Source organism: Drosophila subobscura, chromosome E (assembly GCF_008121235.1).
Source record: "Drosophila subobscura isolate 14011-0131.10 chromosome E, UCBerk_Dsub_1.0, whole genome shotgun sequence".
Classification (NCBI taxonomy): Eukaryota; Metazoa; Arthropoda; class Insecta; order Diptera; family Drosophilidae; genus Drosophila; species Drosophila subobscura.
Window position 1 is genome coordinate 10,527,628 of NC_048531.1, and position 18,686 is coordinate 10,546,313.

At 44.7% G+C, this 18,686-nt stretch overlaps 2 protein-coding genes, 1 long non-coding RNA gene and 2 other non-coding genes across 6 annotated transcripts; 3 read left to right on the forward strand and 2 right to left on the reverse strand.

Annotated features, from left to right (window-relative positions):
* Positions 1 to 836: 836 nt before the first annotated feature.
* LOC117892425 lies at positions 837 to 16,259 on the forward strand. The gene is made up of 2 exons (XR_004648723.1): positions 837 to 867; positions 15,970 to 16,259. It is a non-coding gene; the product is annotated as an uncharacterized LOC117892425 (long non-coding RNA).
* Trnaa-ugc lies at positions 3,310 to 3,381 on the reverse strand. Its single transcript has one exon. It is a non-coding gene; the product is annotated as a tRNA-Ala (tRNA).
* On the forward strand, positions 3,703 to 3,774 carry Trnaa-ugc. Its single transcript has one exon. It is a non-coding gene; the product is annotated as a tRNA-Ala (tRNA).
* LOC117892421 (Na(+)/H(+) exchange regulatory cofactor NHE-RF1) lies at positions 6,058 to 16,245 on the forward strand. Its single transcript, XM_034798654.1, has 2 exons — positions 6,058 to 6,496; positions 14,858 to 16,245. Exon 2 carries the CDS (start codon positions 14,863 to 14,865, stop codon positions 15,853 to 15,855), a length of 993 nt encoding a protein of 330 aa, XP_034654545.1. The 5' UTR covers positions 6,058 to 6,496; positions 14,858 to 14,862; the 3' UTR covers positions 15,856 to 16,245.
* A 77-nt stretch (positions 16,260 to 16,336) lies between the features above and the next one.
* On the reverse strand, positions 16,337 to 18,287 carry LOC117892417. Of its 2 annotated transcripts, none has more exons than XM_034798650.1 (4): positions 18,130 to 18,287; positions 17,811 to 17,943; positions 17,046 to 17,753; positions 16,337 to 16,984 (listed from the first exon to the last, which is right to left on the reverse strand). In XM_034798650.1, exons 1-4 carry the CDS (start codon positions 18,235 to 18,237, stop codon positions 16,476 to 16,478), a joined length of 1,458 nt encoding a protein of 485 aa, XP_034654541.1. In that variant the 5' UTR covers positions 18,238 to 18,287; the 3' UTR covers positions 16,337 to 16,475. The 2 variants fall into 2 exon arrangements, with proteins under 2 accessions (XP_034654541.1, XP_034654542.1); XM_034798651.1 differs by having other exon boundaries at positions 17,811 to 18,016; positions 18,130 to 18,147.
* Between the last annotated feature and the right edge of the window lie 399 nt (positions 18,288 to 18,686).

Genomic DNA, 18,686 nt, shown 5'->3' on the forward strand with positions numbered 1-18,686 from the left:
GGAGTGGGCTGATGGGCTTACTCTGTACTACACCTGCTATGATAACCGACGTTCAACACGTACGCATTTGGAGTGCACGTCTGCTCATCGCTCTCTCTGTGCCTCTGTGTGGCTGTGTTGGCATTCTTAATAGCCAAACAGTTGCACTCTCACTCCACCAAAGGGGCCACAGCCCGGCACAGCACACTGACAGTTGATGTACTTGATGCCCTGGCCCCAGGAACTTGTGCTTCTGCTGGGTAATGGCCCTGTTCGAGCTCTTGGGGAATACCAATGCTGGAATTTTCGGCACAAGAACGAACCAAAACCAATCGGGCGTATCTAAAGTACAGTAGGGCACAAAGGGCAGTCCTTAAACTCTTGCAAAAAGTGTAGATTTTCGTTGGTTGTTTCATTTGCCGCAATCCGATGTCGGTTATCCAATTGCATTTGCCTCATGTCTCTCTGCCACACAGCGGGCAGGGGGGTTCATGCAACATTTTTCGCCTATGAAAACGTTGTCGCATATTAACGTAATTAGTTCATGCGCTCCATAGAGCTGGGGTGCGGCACAGGGTGGCTGCAATGTGCATGTGCAACCGCGCTCTGCCACACACGCCTGTGTGCAACGGGCCCCTGCCTACACCCCTTTTGTGTGCTGGCGGTGTTTGGGATTTGCGGCCAGAATTATGATGTCCATGCGGCTGGGCGGGCTGTGCCCCCCATGGTGCTGCAACGGCAACGGCATGTGCCGGGCCTCCTTAGCCCATTAAGCCCTGCCCAATGAGCAGCCGTTGCGTGCGTGTTTTACATATGAATATGGCCAGGACACAGGACACAGAGGCATAGGTCCAGGCAGGAGCAGCAGCAGCAGCAGGAGCAGGAGCAGTGCCCATTCTGGAGGGTCGACTGGCTGTGTGTGTTAATTGAAACGTGATTGTGTTGACGGTGTTCCGGGTTTGCAGTCTCCAACTTTTGGGGGGTATGCATGGGTATGTGTGTGTGTGTGTGTGTGTGTCCATTTCGAGGCTTAGTCATCTGCGCTTCCTTTTTTGACACTTGCAATTGTCATGTGGCCCAGCAACAAACCCCCAAAAAGTAGGTCCTGCGTCTGCTGGCTGGCTGGCGATCCATAAATAGTTTCGCATTGAAATTTCGCAGCAATATAATTTACTTTGTTGCTCTTTGGGGGGTGAGTGGGGGGGTTGGTGGCTGGGTGGCTTTGGGGAATTGAATTTGCACGCACATGCACAATTGAATTTTGAATGCAAAGTGGCTACGATATCGAATGCATTATTAATTTACCACACATGCAGGGACACGCACAGGGACACACGCACACACACATCCTTGGTGTGTCCTCCCTTGCAGGACGAAAGGGAGGGAGAGAGAGCGGAAATATGGTTTTTCACTTTCGCAAAAATCCCCCATGCCCCTTTGGCCCAACTGTCGTCCCGTACGTATCAATGCTGATGATGTTGATGGCAGAAAGAGAATTTTAAATGTCCATTTAATGTCATTAAGTTTTGGGTCTTAACTTGGCCTAGGACTTTGTCGTTGTGCTAAAGTGTCGTTCGTGTGTGTGTTTATAAGCCTCTGAATGTCCTTTTCTTATCTTCACTTGCATTGGTGGTAGGGTAATTGGAGCTCTTCGTGTGTGGGTCGGGGCGATTATGCTAAGCCCCAAAAGAAAGCGTCGGCTAAACTATATTAAATAATTGAGCGCATTATCGTATTATCATTGGATAAGCCACAAAGGGGGTTCAATTATTGATAGATATCCCCATTTATAGTTCGTATTTGTAATCCATTTTTCACTTGGAATTGTTTCTGTAATCTGCATGCCAATTGAATCTCTTTATTCCTTAGTCTCAGTCCATTGTTGGAATCTCTAGCTATCGCTTTGAGGATGATTACATTGTCAACTGGAAATGTGAAACTGCCTGCAGCTAAATGAAATCAATAACTTGGCCACCAGACCGTGCCATAACTGCAGCCAATCCAAGCCCCCCGAGCGGGCTTGACACGCCCGTCACAGAATTGAGGCCATGTCATTTGTTTAGTTTGTTGCCTCAATTATTTAGACCCAGACCGAGTCGAGCCCCTGTCCAGACAGCACAGGACACACTCCCTAAAAACAATCATTCTCTCTCCCCAACTCCATCTCTTCGTCTTTTGTGGGTGCTGGCAGGCACTGAGTCCTGAGTCCTTGCGGTGTTTATCCAATTACATAAATTCTGTGTGACAATTTCGATTTGGATTTTATTTTATTTAAATGCTGCCTGCAGTCTGCCTGCCTTCAAGTCCATCGGGCTCTTCGCTTCGTGTTATAAAATATTTATTGCCAGCAAATAAATTCCACACACTGACACGAACAGACGTCGTTATGGTAATTAATTTCAATGCAACACGAGACATGGCAAATCTTATTTATGCGAGAGCCTCAGTGTCTGTCGCTCTGTCTGTCTGGCTCTGAGCATTGGGATTCTGCATTTCTGATTTAGAAATTTTGGATTTCGACTTTTGTTTCTTGCTAATTGATGATGGTGGGTGGGGAGCCTCAAGAAAAAGAGGCGGGACACCAGTGGGGAGCGCAAATCAAAGACATGTGCGTGTGTGTGTGTGTGTGTGTGTGTGTGTGTGGCACATTCAGGCAACCGCAACAAAATCAATTGCCTGTCCAGAAGGCTGGCTGCATATCCATGTCAGAAATGGCCCAGCAGGCATACAGGAAGGACAGCTCAAGTCAACTTTGCGGCTCATGCAAAATTTAATTTTAATTTCCACTGAGCAAATGTTGCAAAAGTGAGAACAAGGCAATTTCCTTTGCCGCCCCCAAGCCAGCGCCTAGACATGCCCCAACGCCCATGGCAGCCTGGCTGAATGGATGATGGGGTGGGGTGGGGTGTTGGATGGCAGAGCCTTACGGTATACACATTTTAACCACTTGACTGCATTGTGGCTTTGGCTTAAATGCCGGCCAGAAGTCAAACACAGGCCAAGAGAATCGTTCAAGTTTTGGATATGCCCCTCCCACTCTGCCTCTCACCCGCTACGCCTTCCTGGTCTGGCAGCAATAGTGTGTTTTTGCCAATTGACATGCAGACCTGCCTGGCAGCCGTAAATCGGCATAAATAATTCATTATTGCCGCCTCGATGCGCATAAATCAAGTCGCTTTGGCCCTGGCCCGACTCTTGAAAAGCAGCCACAGCCACACACAGGCAGCCAGCCACACGGAGAAAACAACTCCGTCTTTGCTCACTCTATGATGTGCTCTAAAAATATATTTAAACTTCAAAAAAATAAAATAAACACCAAAAAAATGTACTTGGAGATGCCGGGGATTGAACCCGGGGCCTCTCACATGCAAAGCGAGCGCTCTACCACTGAGCTACATCCCCGTTGTGGACATGGCGGCCCAATGCGCGTTTTCCACGGCTGCACCTGAGATTGTCAACGTGCAAAAGCAATGCTCTCAAATTTATATATTTAAATGGGTATAGGTAAAAGGTAAACTAAGTGGAAAGTAGTTAATATCATCACAAGAAGATGCTAAAAATACAAATTAATTTGAATGATTATACATTAGCTATGTAGCTTCCCATAGCTATGAAATTAAGGGGCTGCTTGGTAATATTTGTTTTTTACTTAGCATTTTCCACACCTGAAGTCTGCCTTCTCTTTGAGTCTTCTGTTGGCATTTAGCGCCGCGATGTCCATCGGGGGATGTAGCTCAGTGGTAGAGCGCTCGCTTTGCATGTGAGAGGCCCCGGGTTCAATCCCCGGCATCTCCAAGTACATTTTTTGTCTTTATTTTACATTTTTGTTGTGTTTCTTGATGCTCGGCGGTGACGTTTTCGTGTGTTGTATTCGCCTCGAAAAATATACCGATTTCGAGATCACAATCGATCGCATATTTTCGCTTCTTCGTAAAATCGATAAAGTGATCCATGTGTACACCAGGGCCGCAGCAGTGTGAAGCAGCTCTCTCCCCTCCCCCACTCAGTGCTTCCGCAACACACACCACACATGAGCCCGCATGATCGTTTCAAGCGAAACGTAAAATGCACGTCACGCTCGTGAGAAAGGGATGGCCAGCTGGCGGGTGCGAACGCACGGCAAAGAACAGAGCGAGAGGCAGACAGACAGCTATGGGATTGGCCAGCGGTTTCGAATAGGTTCCGCTCGCCGGCTGCGCGGTGCTGTGCGCCCGATACTTTACTTCAAAAGATTGAACGATTTTTGCACGGTTTGAGCACAAGTTCATTTGAGTTTCCTTCCCCCGATCGAGTTTTTGTTCCGTTCCACTTGAGATTTGAAAAAGAGCCGAAAGGGCGTTGCCGCTTGTAAATTCAAGGGATTCCCCATACGTTTTTGGAGCACTTTCCATATTCTTCTCTTCAATATCTAGGGTGTTCGTTTCGTTCTCCTTCATTTGGGAATGGAATGCAATTTAAATCATTTATTACCAAATCCCCTGGAGGATTAAAAGAAACTTTTTTATTGCAGGTGCACGAAACTTTTGCCAAATCTCTCGACAGCCCCAGCCACCAGCCTCCAGAATTGCATTTTCTCTTCTTATTTATTATTTTGGTTCTGCTTTCTGTTTTTTTGTTGTTTTTGTTTTGCATATAAATTTGTTGGCTGCCAGAGAGGTATTCTGCCTAATCCGGCGACGTTTCTTGGGTAGCTGCATTTAATTCCGCGCCATTTCCTATAAATATTCATGCTAAGGCGAGAACACCCGCACCACCCAAGGGTGGGGCCCACGAAAGATAAACAGGAAAACAGAGCAGGTGGCGCCCTTCACTATGGCCTTAATTAAATGTAAAAGGAGTCGCTCCTAAAATGCAATCGGACTCCTAAGTGGCTACTTATTAGCAATCTCATAATTGCCTCGCTGCTCTTGCCACCATTCCTGTCTGCCACATGTGCCTGGGGGCATGCAGGGGCTATCGAGTTCTGTTGGCACAACTTTTTGAAAAACTAATTAAAACGATAAGAGCAACGAAGCAGAGCGGCGAAATGTCGCCAAAGAGGCCACCGAAAAGAGCACCAACAGAGCGCAACTTTGACTATTTCGCTTCGATGTTTATCTGAAAGATATGAACCAAATTTGCATTGGTATTCCCACCGTGCATTTGCCTTTTGTTTGCCGTCCACGTCCCATTCCCAACATCTACACATGTGCAAGGATGCGGGCTGGAAGTCAATTTACTTCAATGGCCATGCGGAAATTAAATAAATTCCATGAGCAGACGAGCAAATGGCAGGTGGATCCCCCAACACCCAACACCCACCCGAAAATGACAGTTGTCAGCTGTCAAACCGAAACCTCTGACAAAAGTACAGTTGACCACAGCCTGCAGTGACGGGCAACGAGACGGGAGGACATTTCTAGTTGCAATCTGATGGATTTCGTTATTTCGGCATGTTATGTTTACTTTCGCAGCATTTGATTACTTTTTCAAGGCTCGTGCTGGGCTGGACTGCCGGCTCAGTCATGTAAGACGAGGCTTCCCCTTATTGTTTTACGAAATCCGATTTCATATGTTTGGGGGAAAAAGGATTTTTAGCATATGTTCGTTGGAAGAGAGGCACATCCTGTGCTCAAATTGATTTTCATACAGGTAATGCATTCAGTTGGAAACCACAGTGGCTACCGCTGATAAGAAGCTGCCTGGGGGTGGCGGTGCAGACAATGGGAGTAAACACAGTTGGGGAGTGAAGCGCCCATGGCAAGAATGAAAGCGAAACCATTAGCCGTTGAATATGGAAATAAAGCTAAAACATAATTTGGTCTACAAATATTATATGTAACTGACATTTTCTCTGATTTTATAACTGATCTAAAAACTATCTAAAAGTATGCTGCACACTGCGCTGTCGCGTTTGGTTCGAGCGTTCGTTCGTTCGGTTCGAGCGCGCTGCGCTCTTTTTGGTATGAGCGTTTCGAGTTGAGTGATTTTGCCCATACGAAACACCAATCGCGATCAAACCCAACACAGCTCGTCATCGAACTCCAACTTGAGTGGCTGGTAAACACTCAATGCTAAACAAGTTAACAAAAAGCAAGTTAAAGTTAAAAAGCCCGCGAAAGCGTTAACACGTTCCCCACGGATCTACCCGAGCGCGCTATAGCGATAACAACAACTACATCCACTCCTCTCTCTCACTCACTCTCTTGTGCGGCGCTCGCTTTGCCTCTCTCTGTGGTCGTGGAACATCAACAGTTATTTTTACTACCACCTGTGTTTCGTGTTTCGTGTGTTTCTCTCGGTTCGCAACGCTGCCAGCAGCTCCTTCATTAAAAGATAAGCAAGGCTTAAACGGCAACAACAACAACGCGTGTGTCGTGGCTGTGTGACAGCGTTTGCATACAAAAAGCAAAAGCAGCAGCAGCAGGCAGCAACAACTACAGGCCGAGCAGTAGAAGAAGACGATAAAGAAGAGCAGCAAAAACAAGCGCACATTGAAAGGGAATCTATTTGCCTGAACAACAAAAAAAACGAAACGGTAAGTTGTGATGAAATTTGCACTCGACTCGTGTGTGGGCCAGCCTTGATACAGTTGCAGCAGCATTGACCAGCACGATCTTGAGACAGTTGTAGAGTCATTGAATTTGAACTTCTTGACCTGACTGCACCAGCAAATATTCTATTAAATAGAGGCTATTTATACGTGCTGCCGGATAACCGACAGTTTAAATGCAACCCATCCACAAAATAGTTGTTAACGACTTAATGCTGTTAATAAAAACCCATTTAGTTTGAGCGCTGGCCAAATTGAAAGCCATGAAAATTGCATTTGTAATAACTAAAATTTAATAAACAATTCGCACACGCAAACCAAAGAGGAAGCGGAGACAGAGTCACAGATAGAGAGAGAGGGAGAGAGAGTGGCAGAGAAGAGGCCATAGAAAAAGAGAGAGGTAAAGGGGAATCTCTCTGCATTGGCTTTTAAACGCCATAAATAAACAAACGAAATTCAAATTAAAATTCATTTCTATTTCTGGCACAGCTCGAAAAAGTGTGGCCCTGCGTTAACTGTTTTCGTGCTGCACTGCACTCGCCGCCGCCACTGCCACAAGCCTTACATAATAATTGTTTTGATTTATTGCCCTCTCTGTCTCTCTGCATCTCGGGCGGCATTCGCACTCTCGCCACCCCTCCCGCTCTAGCGCATTGCATAAGGCCGTTTGCAAATGCGACGACATGCATGCCATTTTTTGTTGTTGCTGCTGTTGTCTCTTGCTTTGGCTTTGCTCTTGCTTTTGCTTTTGCTTTGCTATTCATAATTCGCTTTCAACTTTGCGGGTTTTTCTACTTCTCGTCCACCTTCTCCTCCTTCCCCCACTTCTTCAACCACTCCCCGCCTCTGTCGGCGGCTGTGTCAACTCTGGTATTCCAGCAATGTCTCCCCGTCACAAAAGCAGGTTTCTTCTTTGATGGTTTTTATTTTGTTGGTTTTTGGTTTTTGGTTTTGGTTTTAGATTTTGTCTTTATTTTAGTTCGAGTCGTTTTCCGGTGGGAAGGGAAGGGGGGCTGCTATTAATTCACCGGTTTACTTCACCTGATCGCTGGTTGTGCATTTTTGTCGCGTGTTTTCTGGTTTTACCCAGGTTTTCCACGGTTTTTCTTGTGCGGTTGGGGCTTTTTCTTTGACGCAGCTTGATTCCCAACCAGATATGATTTTCTCCGGCCCTGAGCGGTCTCTGGTTCTGTGCCCGATGCTATGCTAATTCGATTAATGACTCCTGCTTTGGTATTTAACGATCAAGTTTTGCATTTAACACAGTTACAGATCGATTCTTTTTGGCACGTTACCCCTCAATCAACCTGTTCTTGTGGATAATATGGAATAAATGATTTCAGTGCAGACAGAATGGCAAGAATGATCGTGGCCACACCTAAATGTTTGTCTGGGGGCTTCCTAGAACTTTTCTTCGTAGAACAACCGATCGTAACTCCATCCACAAATTCTGCTTAAACAGACCAAAGAGTGATCATCGTAGCCTTGAAAATTCATGCCAAAAAATGCTAATCTCGCGCTCTTTCGATAGATCTTTTCCCAAGAATTTGCAAATTCCCGCCTGTATCTATTTATCATATTTGGGTAGATTTACGGGCGGACGTCTCGTGATTCATGCGGTTCATTTTCCCACCATCCATTGACAGCCAGTGGCATGTGAAAATCTCCACAAATTGCAACGTTGATCAGCGTATGCACAATGGATGTACAGTGTACACTGTACACCATGTTATACACATATTTCTACATTGTAGATATATTTTTTGTATTTTTCAAAGTTTGTTTTTGTGCTTGTGTGTTTGGCTAACAATTTGCACACTTGGTTCGGCGCATTGTTTGCGTTTTATTATTTCTATTTAAGCTGGCAATCATCATAATTTTTTTCCAATTGTTAATTTATAATATTCTCAAGGTCTGTGAAAACCATTGACGCAGTAGACACTCGACAGCAAAATGCAACGAAACGACTCATCGAAAACCCAATACCATAATTTATACAAAAACTCACTTTTTCGCTTCGTTTTTTTGGGATAAACTTTCGAAAAAATAGAAGACAAAAATGTTATAAATTATACAAAAATATCTACGTTATTATTAAATGTCTAGCCCATTCCATTCAAAGCTCCCCCCGTGATAAATGAAAACGAAAGCCCCCGAAAAGTCCGCAGAGTCTTCTCCAGAGATCTCTCACACAAAAATATATAGTATTTTTCTCTTCCTTATTTTTTTTGCTGTTGATTGGTTGGACGGGGGACCGGACCCAAACAAGATCCCAGCAGCAACCTCAAGAAACGCCTAAAAAGAGCGGCTGCTGCGAAGGGGCTGCTGCTGCTGCTGCTGCTGCTGCCACAAAAACAAGTACAAAAGCCAAAGATATTTCAAAAGGCCAGCACAAAGAGCCACAAACAGAAGAGACGAAACGCAACGCAGACGCGGGGCAGAGCCGAGCCAAAAAAACAGGTTCTAGAATCAATTTTTATTTTCTCAAGCTCAACCAACAAAAATACAAAAAAAAAAACAACAAAAAAAGAGTTACAAAAAAAGAATGAAGCGAAATCCCAGACGAAACAAGAAAGGAAGCGGAATTGTTGAGCCCAAAAACAGAATTTTAAATACTCTAGAAAAATAAAGTTGAAAGTGGAAAACGTATAAGGATTGAAATTAGAGATAATTTGGAGAGCAGAATAATTTCGAAAGCTTTTAAAGGTATTCCTTAGCTGTAACCAGAATATTCTGTAGTGTACAGAAAATAAATTCCATTTAGTGGATCCCATGCGAAAGTGTATCTTTCTCGTCACTTCATTGAAATGTGTATCGCCGGCTGGAACGCACGAAAAATATTTGAGGCAGAGCTCCTCCACAGCATCAAAATGATTTTGGTTAGGACCAGGTTCTTACAGATCCACACAGAGAGGGAGCGAGAGAGCGAGAGGGACGGCATCTAAGTGGCTCTCTCGCTCTGGCTCTGCAAACTCTTTGACTCTCTCACTCTCTCTCTTGGGCGATCTTTAGACATACCTTCCTTTTATTATTATTTTCATTACTTTTTATATCTGTATCTGTCCTCAGTGCCTGTTTCAGTGTGTGTGTGTGTGTGTGTTGGTTTCTTTGAGGGCTTTTCTGTGTGTTTCGACTAGAATTTTGTATGAGCAAAAAAGAACAGCAAAACAAGCTGCCTAACATGGCTTACAACAAGAAATTTGTCTTACAAAAATTGCATGGGTTTCAACTTTAGCATTTTTTCATTCCTCTTCTCTTTTTTGGGCATAATTTTACAAGTATTTGTAATGCTCTGCGTTGTTTATTTGCTTATTAAAGTTGCTGATTGATTGCCGCCCAGAAGTACAACCAAAAAAGATATTCATTACGCGTGTATCCGTTATGCGAGAAGAACTGAAAACCTGAAACTCAAGAAAAACGATCAGTCTGTTTTGCCTCTGGGGCGTTGGGTTTCTCTTTTTTTCTGCTCATTAATGAAATGAAACGAGAAGGGTAATTGCAAGATTCGCTTTTTGTATACACACAGGCAGAGTTATGCTTTACTTATTTACTTATTTACCATCGAATTTCTCACCTATCGTGCAGTAAAACATTTCCTTGTTTAGCTAAGCTCATGGGGGGGCGGGTATTGTCATAAAATTGTGCAAACTATGCCCAATGTAAAGCGATATTTTATGCATTTAATACACGAGAAACTAACACAAATATTTACTTGGCCCGTTTGACATTGGTCGTGGCGCTGCGGCCGGGGCTGGGGCTTAATAAATGCTTATGGCCAAGCACTCAAGTGTCTTCTTCATGCAGGTGTTTCTCTCAGCTTGAGACCAGTGGCTGGAGGGGGTCACAGTCAGAGTCAGCGTCAGTTTTACATTCACATTTACAGCGGTTTTTGCCATTGTCATTGAATAATAGAAAAATGACTACCAAGCGAAGTGTTATACGACTTTAAGAGTACCCCGGGAAAGGGTTTACAGTGGGAGACTATAGACCAACAAAAAAGATAGTTAAATATGAGTAATTAGTTAGTACTTACACTCGAATGCATTTACTTAAGTTTGGGTTCTGTTCGAACGAGTTCCTTTAGCAGCTCAACCCACATTCCGTGTTCGCTGTGACTATGCAAAGAATAAATAAATCCATAACCAGTTTCGCAGAGAGTTTTCCCAGCTGTAAGAAAAAGAGAGAAGACATTTGTTAACAATATTCCCAAGCGAGCAAGCGGGGGGCGACAACAACTGACAGTCACTCATGAGGCGCACACGCAACGCATCTGCCCCGAGATCTGCTAGGGAGGGAGGGAGGCTGCTGCTAATGAGTTTTCTCTCCGGACCAAGTGATTCATGAACAGAAACAGGGCTTGAAACTGTCACCACATCCGTCTCTCAGTGCGTCGCTGCGTCTGTCGCTAAACTTGCTAAATGAACCCCAAAAAAGCTTCTTGGCTCTAATCATTTTGACGTCATCTACGAGCCAGCTACGAGTGTTACTTGCATAATTACACCCATGAATACGGTGGAATGCCAGCGCTGAAGGTGCCCAGAAATGCTTAATTAAAATCAAAAAAAGATAAGATAAGCGAAAGGAGAATCTATTTGGCGGGCAAGGAAATATAATATTTGATAAAGTCAAACAGAAATTAAAATGTGTCTTATGTCGTTAAGATAATGTCAATGCCAATATATACAACAAGTTTTCTACGGCCACGAGTACCCTCTTGACTGCTTCGCCCGCACAATCCTTGATGATTGGATCCATCCAGATAGTGAAAGTTTTTCGCCCGCTCTTCGGACTCTCTGTGGGTATAAAAATCTCAGTTGAACACCGACATGTCGTCAGCTTTTGCGTTTAATTTATTACGTAGACTTTTTCAATATTTCCGTAATTTTATGGCAAACAAATAAATAATCTTTGAATATTCTTTTGCTGTTGCCATTTATTTTGCGATTGTGAATTATTTTTATTTATATATTTTGGCTGGCTCAAATGTGGCTCGTGATGCATCGTTTCGTGAAATGTGAAGGGCTTACATAATACTTATAAATGAATCGAGTTGTTGCGCGCCTTTCTGGCATTGTCTCTCGCTATTTATGACAGCTAATTGCACACTTAGACAACGGGAGGGGAATCCTCTCTCCAAAGCTTCATCTTAATTGTTGCTGCCATGATGTGATCATCGGCAGGCAATGAGGCTACGTACCCTGTGGATCGGATACTAATTTATATGTTAAAATCCCAGTAAAAGAATTAGTAAAGTGTGGAAAGACTTTCATAGCTGCAGGTCACGGTTTCACAGTTCAAATTCCATTGTTTCAAACTTTTCATAAGCAAACCGACATCGGAGTAAACGGGAGGTAGTCCCAAAGACTCTCCACAATTGATTTCTAATCACACCACTTGGCAGGGCTATCTTTAATTATTTTCCATCTACTTTTGACTGCCCTTTTTTCGAGAGAAAATTATTAACAGGTGACTCCAACGACTCAAGAATATCTTATTACAAATCAGTTCCCATGAAGTGCTATCTTTTATAGCCATATAACTTCCATGCCTCCCCCCACATCTGACTCATTCGCTTAATCATTTCTCACTTTATTCTTAATGTTTGCCTGGAGCTAAGCTCCAGCAAGAAGCTGCTACAAAATGTATCTTTATCGCATTAATTTCGCTGTTTCCTTTATCATTTCCCCGGCTTATCAAAAGACTTTGCATATTTGCACGGAAGCTATAATTAAATTCGGTGCGAAATTTCCAAATGAAATGAAATTTAATTAGAATTTACTTGGAAATATGCCGCATGGAGTAAAGTTTCCGCCACGTGAGATATTTAAATAGGGATTTACCTGGGATTTTTGCTTAACGCAGAAGAGTTGGGGGAGCACCTGTGGATGTGGGAGGTAAGGGGCACAATCAACAATCGAAATCATCTACCTGTAAGTGCCTAATGGCTAATTTGCTTTAATGATGAGAAACCGCTTAAGTCAACAAACAAGCTGCTGCTGCTGCCACACAATGTCGCTCTCTCTCTGTCTCTCCAGCCAAAAGTTAAGGGGGAAGAAGGTGTAGTCACCATACAAATATTTATCTATGGTTGTGTGTGTGCGTACTTCATGCTTGATTGCCAATTCAATTAAAGTTTGCCCCATTCTCGGAGAGCTCTCTGAAACGCGGATGCTCGGACATACGGATAGAACGGCAAAACGACAGATCAGCGAGAAGGTACAACGGGAAATCACTTGACGGAACGAAGCGGACAAAAAAACCGAATTATAAATGTAGCTACAAATACTTATAAATTATAGAGTACGGACCGAGCAGAAGGGCTCAATGCCACAATTGTAAAAGGCAACAAAAATGGCAGAAAAGTAAAATTTATTTATATATATTTAATATTTTATGTACTATTTTCTTAAAAAAAAATGCAATATACTCCGGATACTCCGGAAAACTCCCTTTAATATAATTTTAAATGCCAAACAGATTGAATTTCTTGCAGTTGATTCCCCATTTAATTTAATTAATTTAAATGCTCATATTTGCCATTAAACTCCCAATTAAACGTTGAAATAATATAATTAAAAGTTGAGTAATCCTTTAATTAGTTCTCACATTAATTCTCTATTAATATGTACTCATCTTTTTCGCACATTAACAATTCGAATATAGTACTATATACTGGCTTACTCCATTCAGTTTCCATCCATCCATTTAACGATTAGTTTTGTTGATTTTCTGTGACGTTTTTTGTTGTGCCAAAAGTCACTTCCCGCTTCGCTACCAAATAGAAATCGAATCAGCGGAAAAAAACAAAAACAAACTTTTCAAACATGCGACTGCGAATCGGTATAAACAATTATTATTATTGTATATTTTAATATTATTATTTCCCACTGACATTACCCATCCATTGAGAGAGGCTCCACGTAAACGCTCTCATTGTTGGATTCTGAATTGAATGTTTGTGTTCGCTCCATTGTTTACCTTTGGATTGGAATTATAAATCGCTTACAATGGAAGCTGTTCGAGTTGGAGTGGCGGGAAAGTCAAGGTCATATCCCCAAACACGAGCCTCATCTTGCCACCCCCCTCCGCCAACCCTAATAAATTAAGTCGCGTACTCATCAAGCGGCTAATGCCAACACTCATAAATCTTACGGGCCTGCCTCTCCAAAAGCGATGATTCAACTGTTAGCTGAAACAAAATTAAAGAAAAAACACACAAAAACATAAATAAATATATAAATAAAAAGCAAACAAATGTTAAGGCAAAGGCGGAACAAAAATGCCTTTGTAATTTGCAATGCCTGAGTTTTATATTTATTTATTTTATTTGTTTTTCAATTTCATAAGTTCAGGGTCGCATCGATATGGCATCCGTTGAGTGGCTTTCAAAATGACGGGGTAATTAATAATGCGAGCGGAGAGCGGAGAGCGGAGATTTCAATTGTGGGAACAGAAAACCCGACAATGATATCTGTGTGGGGGAATTTGCATACACCCTGCCCTTTCCTGCAAGGCAAATTAATGTCAAGCATCGTCTTGACAAATGTACTTATTTTTGTGTGCAAATTTTCGTGGCAAAATCACGTTGCCCTTCCGATAAGCGGGAGCCAGGGAGGTGAGAAATCAATTTTCAGCCATGAGCGCATGCAGTTGGAATTTTCCAACTTGAGCACGGGCCATAAAGTTATTTGGTAAGCAGCCGTAATTATGGCAGGCACTTGTCCCCCCAGATATGCAGAGGAGGAGGCGGAGTAGGAGGCCCCCAAAAAACTATACCAATGCAGCCATAAACACGTACGATCAGAGCGAGGTATCGAGCAGACTGCTTTGGACAGGGTCGTGTGCGTCCTCTGCCCCCATGTGGGTCAGCATATTGTCAATGTTGCCACGGCGATAAGGCTACTGCTGAATGAATGAATGAAATATTTGTGTGTTATCATCGCTGATTGCCATAAAGATATGTATCCATGCTTTGTGCCCTACCGTTTGGGGATTGCTTGAGTGCAGAACTGTTCTGTTTGATATTTGAGTTGAGTTTCCAGACCCGAGCAACGACAAAAAGCTCATTACGAAATCTTGCAGTTTATCAGTAAATGTTTTACGCAGCAAATGAGCAATTTCTACACACCAAATGGGGGCTAGAAGTTACCCTGTAAATAGTAACTACGTTTAGTTGGTTGTGTGAACATATCTACCCCCAGTTAGCTTCCTTTTATAGGGGGTAACCTTTGAAGAAACCAAAACATTCCGCCAGAGAACTCATTTCGCTATCGCCCATACAGTGAGGCGCAAGTAACTAGAGCCAGCAAACCAATTTTAAACTCTTCCTCTCTGTCGCCCCCACAGCCATAATGTCGCCACAAACATCACCGAAGACACCGACACCGCCCACATTGCCGCCGGGCGTGACCAAGACCTGTCACATAGTGAAGCGACCCGATTTCGATGGCTATGGCTTCAATTTGCACTCGGAGAAGGTGAAGCCGGGACAGTTTATAGGCAAGGTGGACGCCAAGTCGCCGGCAGAGTCGGCTGGCCTCAAGGAGGGCGATCGCATACTGGAGGTGAACGGCGTGTCCATTGGCAGCGAGACACACAAGCAGGTGGTGGCACGCATCAAGGCGATTGCCAATGAGGTGCGCCTCCTGCTCATCGATGTGGATGGCAAGCCCATAGAGATGTCGCCGTCGCCGTTGCCACCTTCGCCATCAGCCCTTTCCAATTGCAGTGAGCCAACGAATGGCAATGGCAATGGCACTCCCAGTGTGAATGGCAATGAGAATGGCAACGGGTATGAGGGCACCAAACAGGAGATGCCCGGTGCCAGCGCCAACATTAGCAGCATCAGCATGGTGAGCATGAAGCGGTCCTCGAATGCGAGCAGCATCCAGAGCGGCAGCACCATGAATGCCAGCGATCTGGATGTGGTGGACCGAGGCATACCGCCGCCGGTGGCTGCTGTTGTTGTCGCTTCGCCCCAGCATAATGGCAGCAAACCGTCCTCGCCGTCGCCGATTAACAACAACACATTGATGAGCACGCCGCCGCCGCCACCATCCGCCGCGGTGGCCACCATGAACAGCAATGGCAATGTGTACAGCAGCTCCAATGGCAACACAAATGGCATGTCCTCGCCCACAGCCGCAGCTGCAGTCGCGGCCACACCCACAGCAACCACAACAGCAGCAGCTCCTATGTCAGCGTCAGGAAACCGGGCGGGCAGCCTGAACCTGCCACTGACGGTGGCCGAGATGCGGGCCAAGCTTGCCTCCAAGAAGAAGTACGATCCGAAGAACGAGAGCGTCGACCTCAAGAAGAAGTTCGAGATCATCCAGAAGCTCTGAGCGGACACCCAGCCCGTCCCACAAAAAGGCACCCGTACTTGTTATAAATTTACACGAAGCAAAACAAAAACCGATAGCAAAGGTTAACCCGAAATCCATGTAGTACGTCGGCAGAGCTGAGCATAAATAATGTTTAACTATTTAGTACGAGTCACTTATGAACTAAGCAAGTTTTTTAATTATTATCCATTAAGCAAAGGACGCGAATAGGAAGGCGCACAGAGCAGCAAACGAAAGAATTATGTAAATTAATATATAGAAATCTTTGCAAAGACAACTCTCAAATTGGAGCTTGGTTGTCGCTTTTGTAGTTCTTCCACTGAACAACGTTCCCGTTGAATATGTATTTAGTTTTGCGCATATTTTTCCACAGTAAATAAAGCAAAATTATAAATAAAAACCAATACAAACGAGCAACTGTTTGGTTAATTGCGGGAAGAGATAATGGAAATATTTTAAAGCTGTTTAAACAAATTCTTTGAAACTCTACAAATGTTCTGCAATTCAACACAACAGACTTGGAGTTACTCGAGCAGTACGAGTAGATTTTAATACAATATTAGTTCCTCCGCTAGTTGGCCTTAAAACAGGCCATAAACTGCCTCCTAAAAAACTTAAACCTACGAGGAGAGCTCCTTTCGCTTTAGATTGCAGAGCGCAGCGGCCACAACTAGCATCTCGTTGAGGTAGCCGAGCATTGACTTTTGTTGTATGGAGCTGTGGTGCAGCATTTTGAACTCCCGCAGCGTGTCGATTGTGTCGCGCATTTGGGCACGGCAGGACGGCTCCTGCAGACGCAGCGTTGGCAGCTGCACGGACGTGGCACGCTTCGAGATCAGTGCACCGTCCACAACGGACAGCGAATCCTGGCTAGCCAACTGTCCGGTCAGGCGCTGAGCATCGTACTTGCTGACTGGTTGCTTCAGCTCGTCCAGCGATGCGGAATCATCATCCTCGATGGCATCGTAAATGGAATCGGAGGCTGGCTGCCGGCAGCGGGGCACCGCCTTGCCGGGATCCGCACACAGCGTGAGGTAGTCGGGTACGATATTCCTGAAGTTGCTGGCCTCGAACAGCTGCAGGTCATCGTACTGGCCGGGATATGCGCTCGAGACGTAGCTGATGATGCCTGGAGTACAGCAGAAGCTCAAATGAGTTATTGGAAACAATTTTGGATGGAATTTCAGCACCGTTGGTGTTGATGCAGAGTATGAACTTGTAGGTGGGGCAACTGAAGTCCAACGCCTCACTCACGTCCGTCTCCACGCACTCGATCATGGACCGCAGGTGCATGAGATCGGACCGGTAGTCCAGCGGCGTGTGCTTCAGCCTGTCGAGGAAGTGATTGGCGTCCGGCCAGCAGATTAGTGGCCTCAGGCAGCGTGCCAGCTTTATGATGGTCCGCTTGAACGTTTCCTCCGCATCGGACTCGCTCAGCTCAAAGCATTCGGCCAGCTGGGCAAAGGGCTCGTTCTGCCGCAGTTTCCGCAGCGTTATGCAGCAGTCCAGGTGCGTGACGGCTGCACTGCGGCATATGTGGCGCTTCAGTATCGACAGATGCTCGCTGGCCAGGCCCAGGTACTGCATCGTGGCGTTCTCCATCTGGCCCATGGTTATAGAGCGCATACTCCGCTGTTGCGGCACTTCCCGCTTGACGAACACTGCCTGATGCACGGCGGACGAGATGCGGGAGGCGGGTGTCACAGCAGGCGAAGACTGGCTGTGCGGCAGACTCGGCGTAGCTGTTGCACTTGGTGTCGCTGCGGCCCTCTTGATGATCGTGTTGGGCGGCAGCGAGCTGATGGCAATGCCCAGGGACTGGCTCGACCCAGACTCCCTTTTAATGGCTGTCGCAGACTGACCAGTCGAATTCACATACTTGGGGTTTTTCAGCGGAGCTGTCGATTTGTACGTTGCGATTAATAGTTAGTCCCACGTCTGAGGCTATCACTTACTTGCTCCCACGGCTGCTGGTGTTGTCGCCCTCTTCATTGTGGGCTTGATCTGCGCTGGTATTTTGTTGAGGACTATTCCAGCGGAGGTGGCGCTGACGATGCCATTCCCCGCTTCCAGCTTCACAAATTGTTTCTGCATTTCGAGTTTAGAAATTAATTTTACATTTCTGTTGTGCTCTTTGCTTCTTCACACGTTTCCACATCAGCTGTGAGTGCATACGGTATATTATACCGCTTTATACATTTTCTACCTCCCACAGCGCAGTCTGGCAGCATTGCGTGTCAACAAAAAATTTGTTTGTTTTCAATTCGTTGTTACCTTCATAATCTGCATTGTGTCCAGGTTTTTCGTGCGATAAACCAATGTCGGCTGTATAGGCACCAGTCCAGCCGCCGATTTGCGGCATTTCATAATTGTTAACGACATTAATTTGTTTTTTTTAAATATTTTCTGAGTAGGGATGCAACCAGTGTGACCGCGGAATTATCGACAAAATATACCGACACACCCACGGAAATATACCGAAATTTAACCTTCATTTTCAAGATATACCGCGCAATAATACCGTAAATCTTAAATCATTTTTCTGGACATTGATCTTCTGTTTAATATTGCAAGCAAGTTAGGACTCTCAGCTTTAAAAATGCAATTTTACTCGAATCATCATTTGATTGCCCACAAGATTGGCTTGTTTTCCGGACCTGCTTTTGTTGATTTGCTTACAAAAAAGGCTTTAACATAAAAGGGTCCACAACACATAATATAACATACTTGTTGCTCTGCAACTATCGATTGTCGGCAACACTGGCAGCAGTGCTGGTAAGCGCGCAATGGCCCGCACGTTGGCGGGCAGTTTGTTTTGTTTTGGTTTGGGA

Excerpts from the sequence above, each read along its gene's own strand:
- LOC117892421 (XM_034798654.1), top strand. The coding sequence starts at position 14,863 with ATGTCGCCACAAACATCACCGAAGACACCGACACCGCCCACATTGCCG.
- LOC117892417 (XM_034798650.1), bottom strand. The coding sequence starts at position 18,237 with ATGTCGTTAACAATTATGAAATGCCGCAAATCGGCGGCTGGACTGGTG. Across the intron at positions 17,754-17,810 it reads ACCAGCAGCCGTGGGAGCAA|CTCCGCTGAAAAACCCCAAG; the intron begins GTAAGTGATAGC and ends ACAAATCGACAG. Across the intron at positions 16,985-17,045 it reads ACTCTGCATCAACACCAACG|GCATCATCAGCTACGTCTCG; the intron begins GTGCTGAAATTC and ends GCTGTACTCCAG.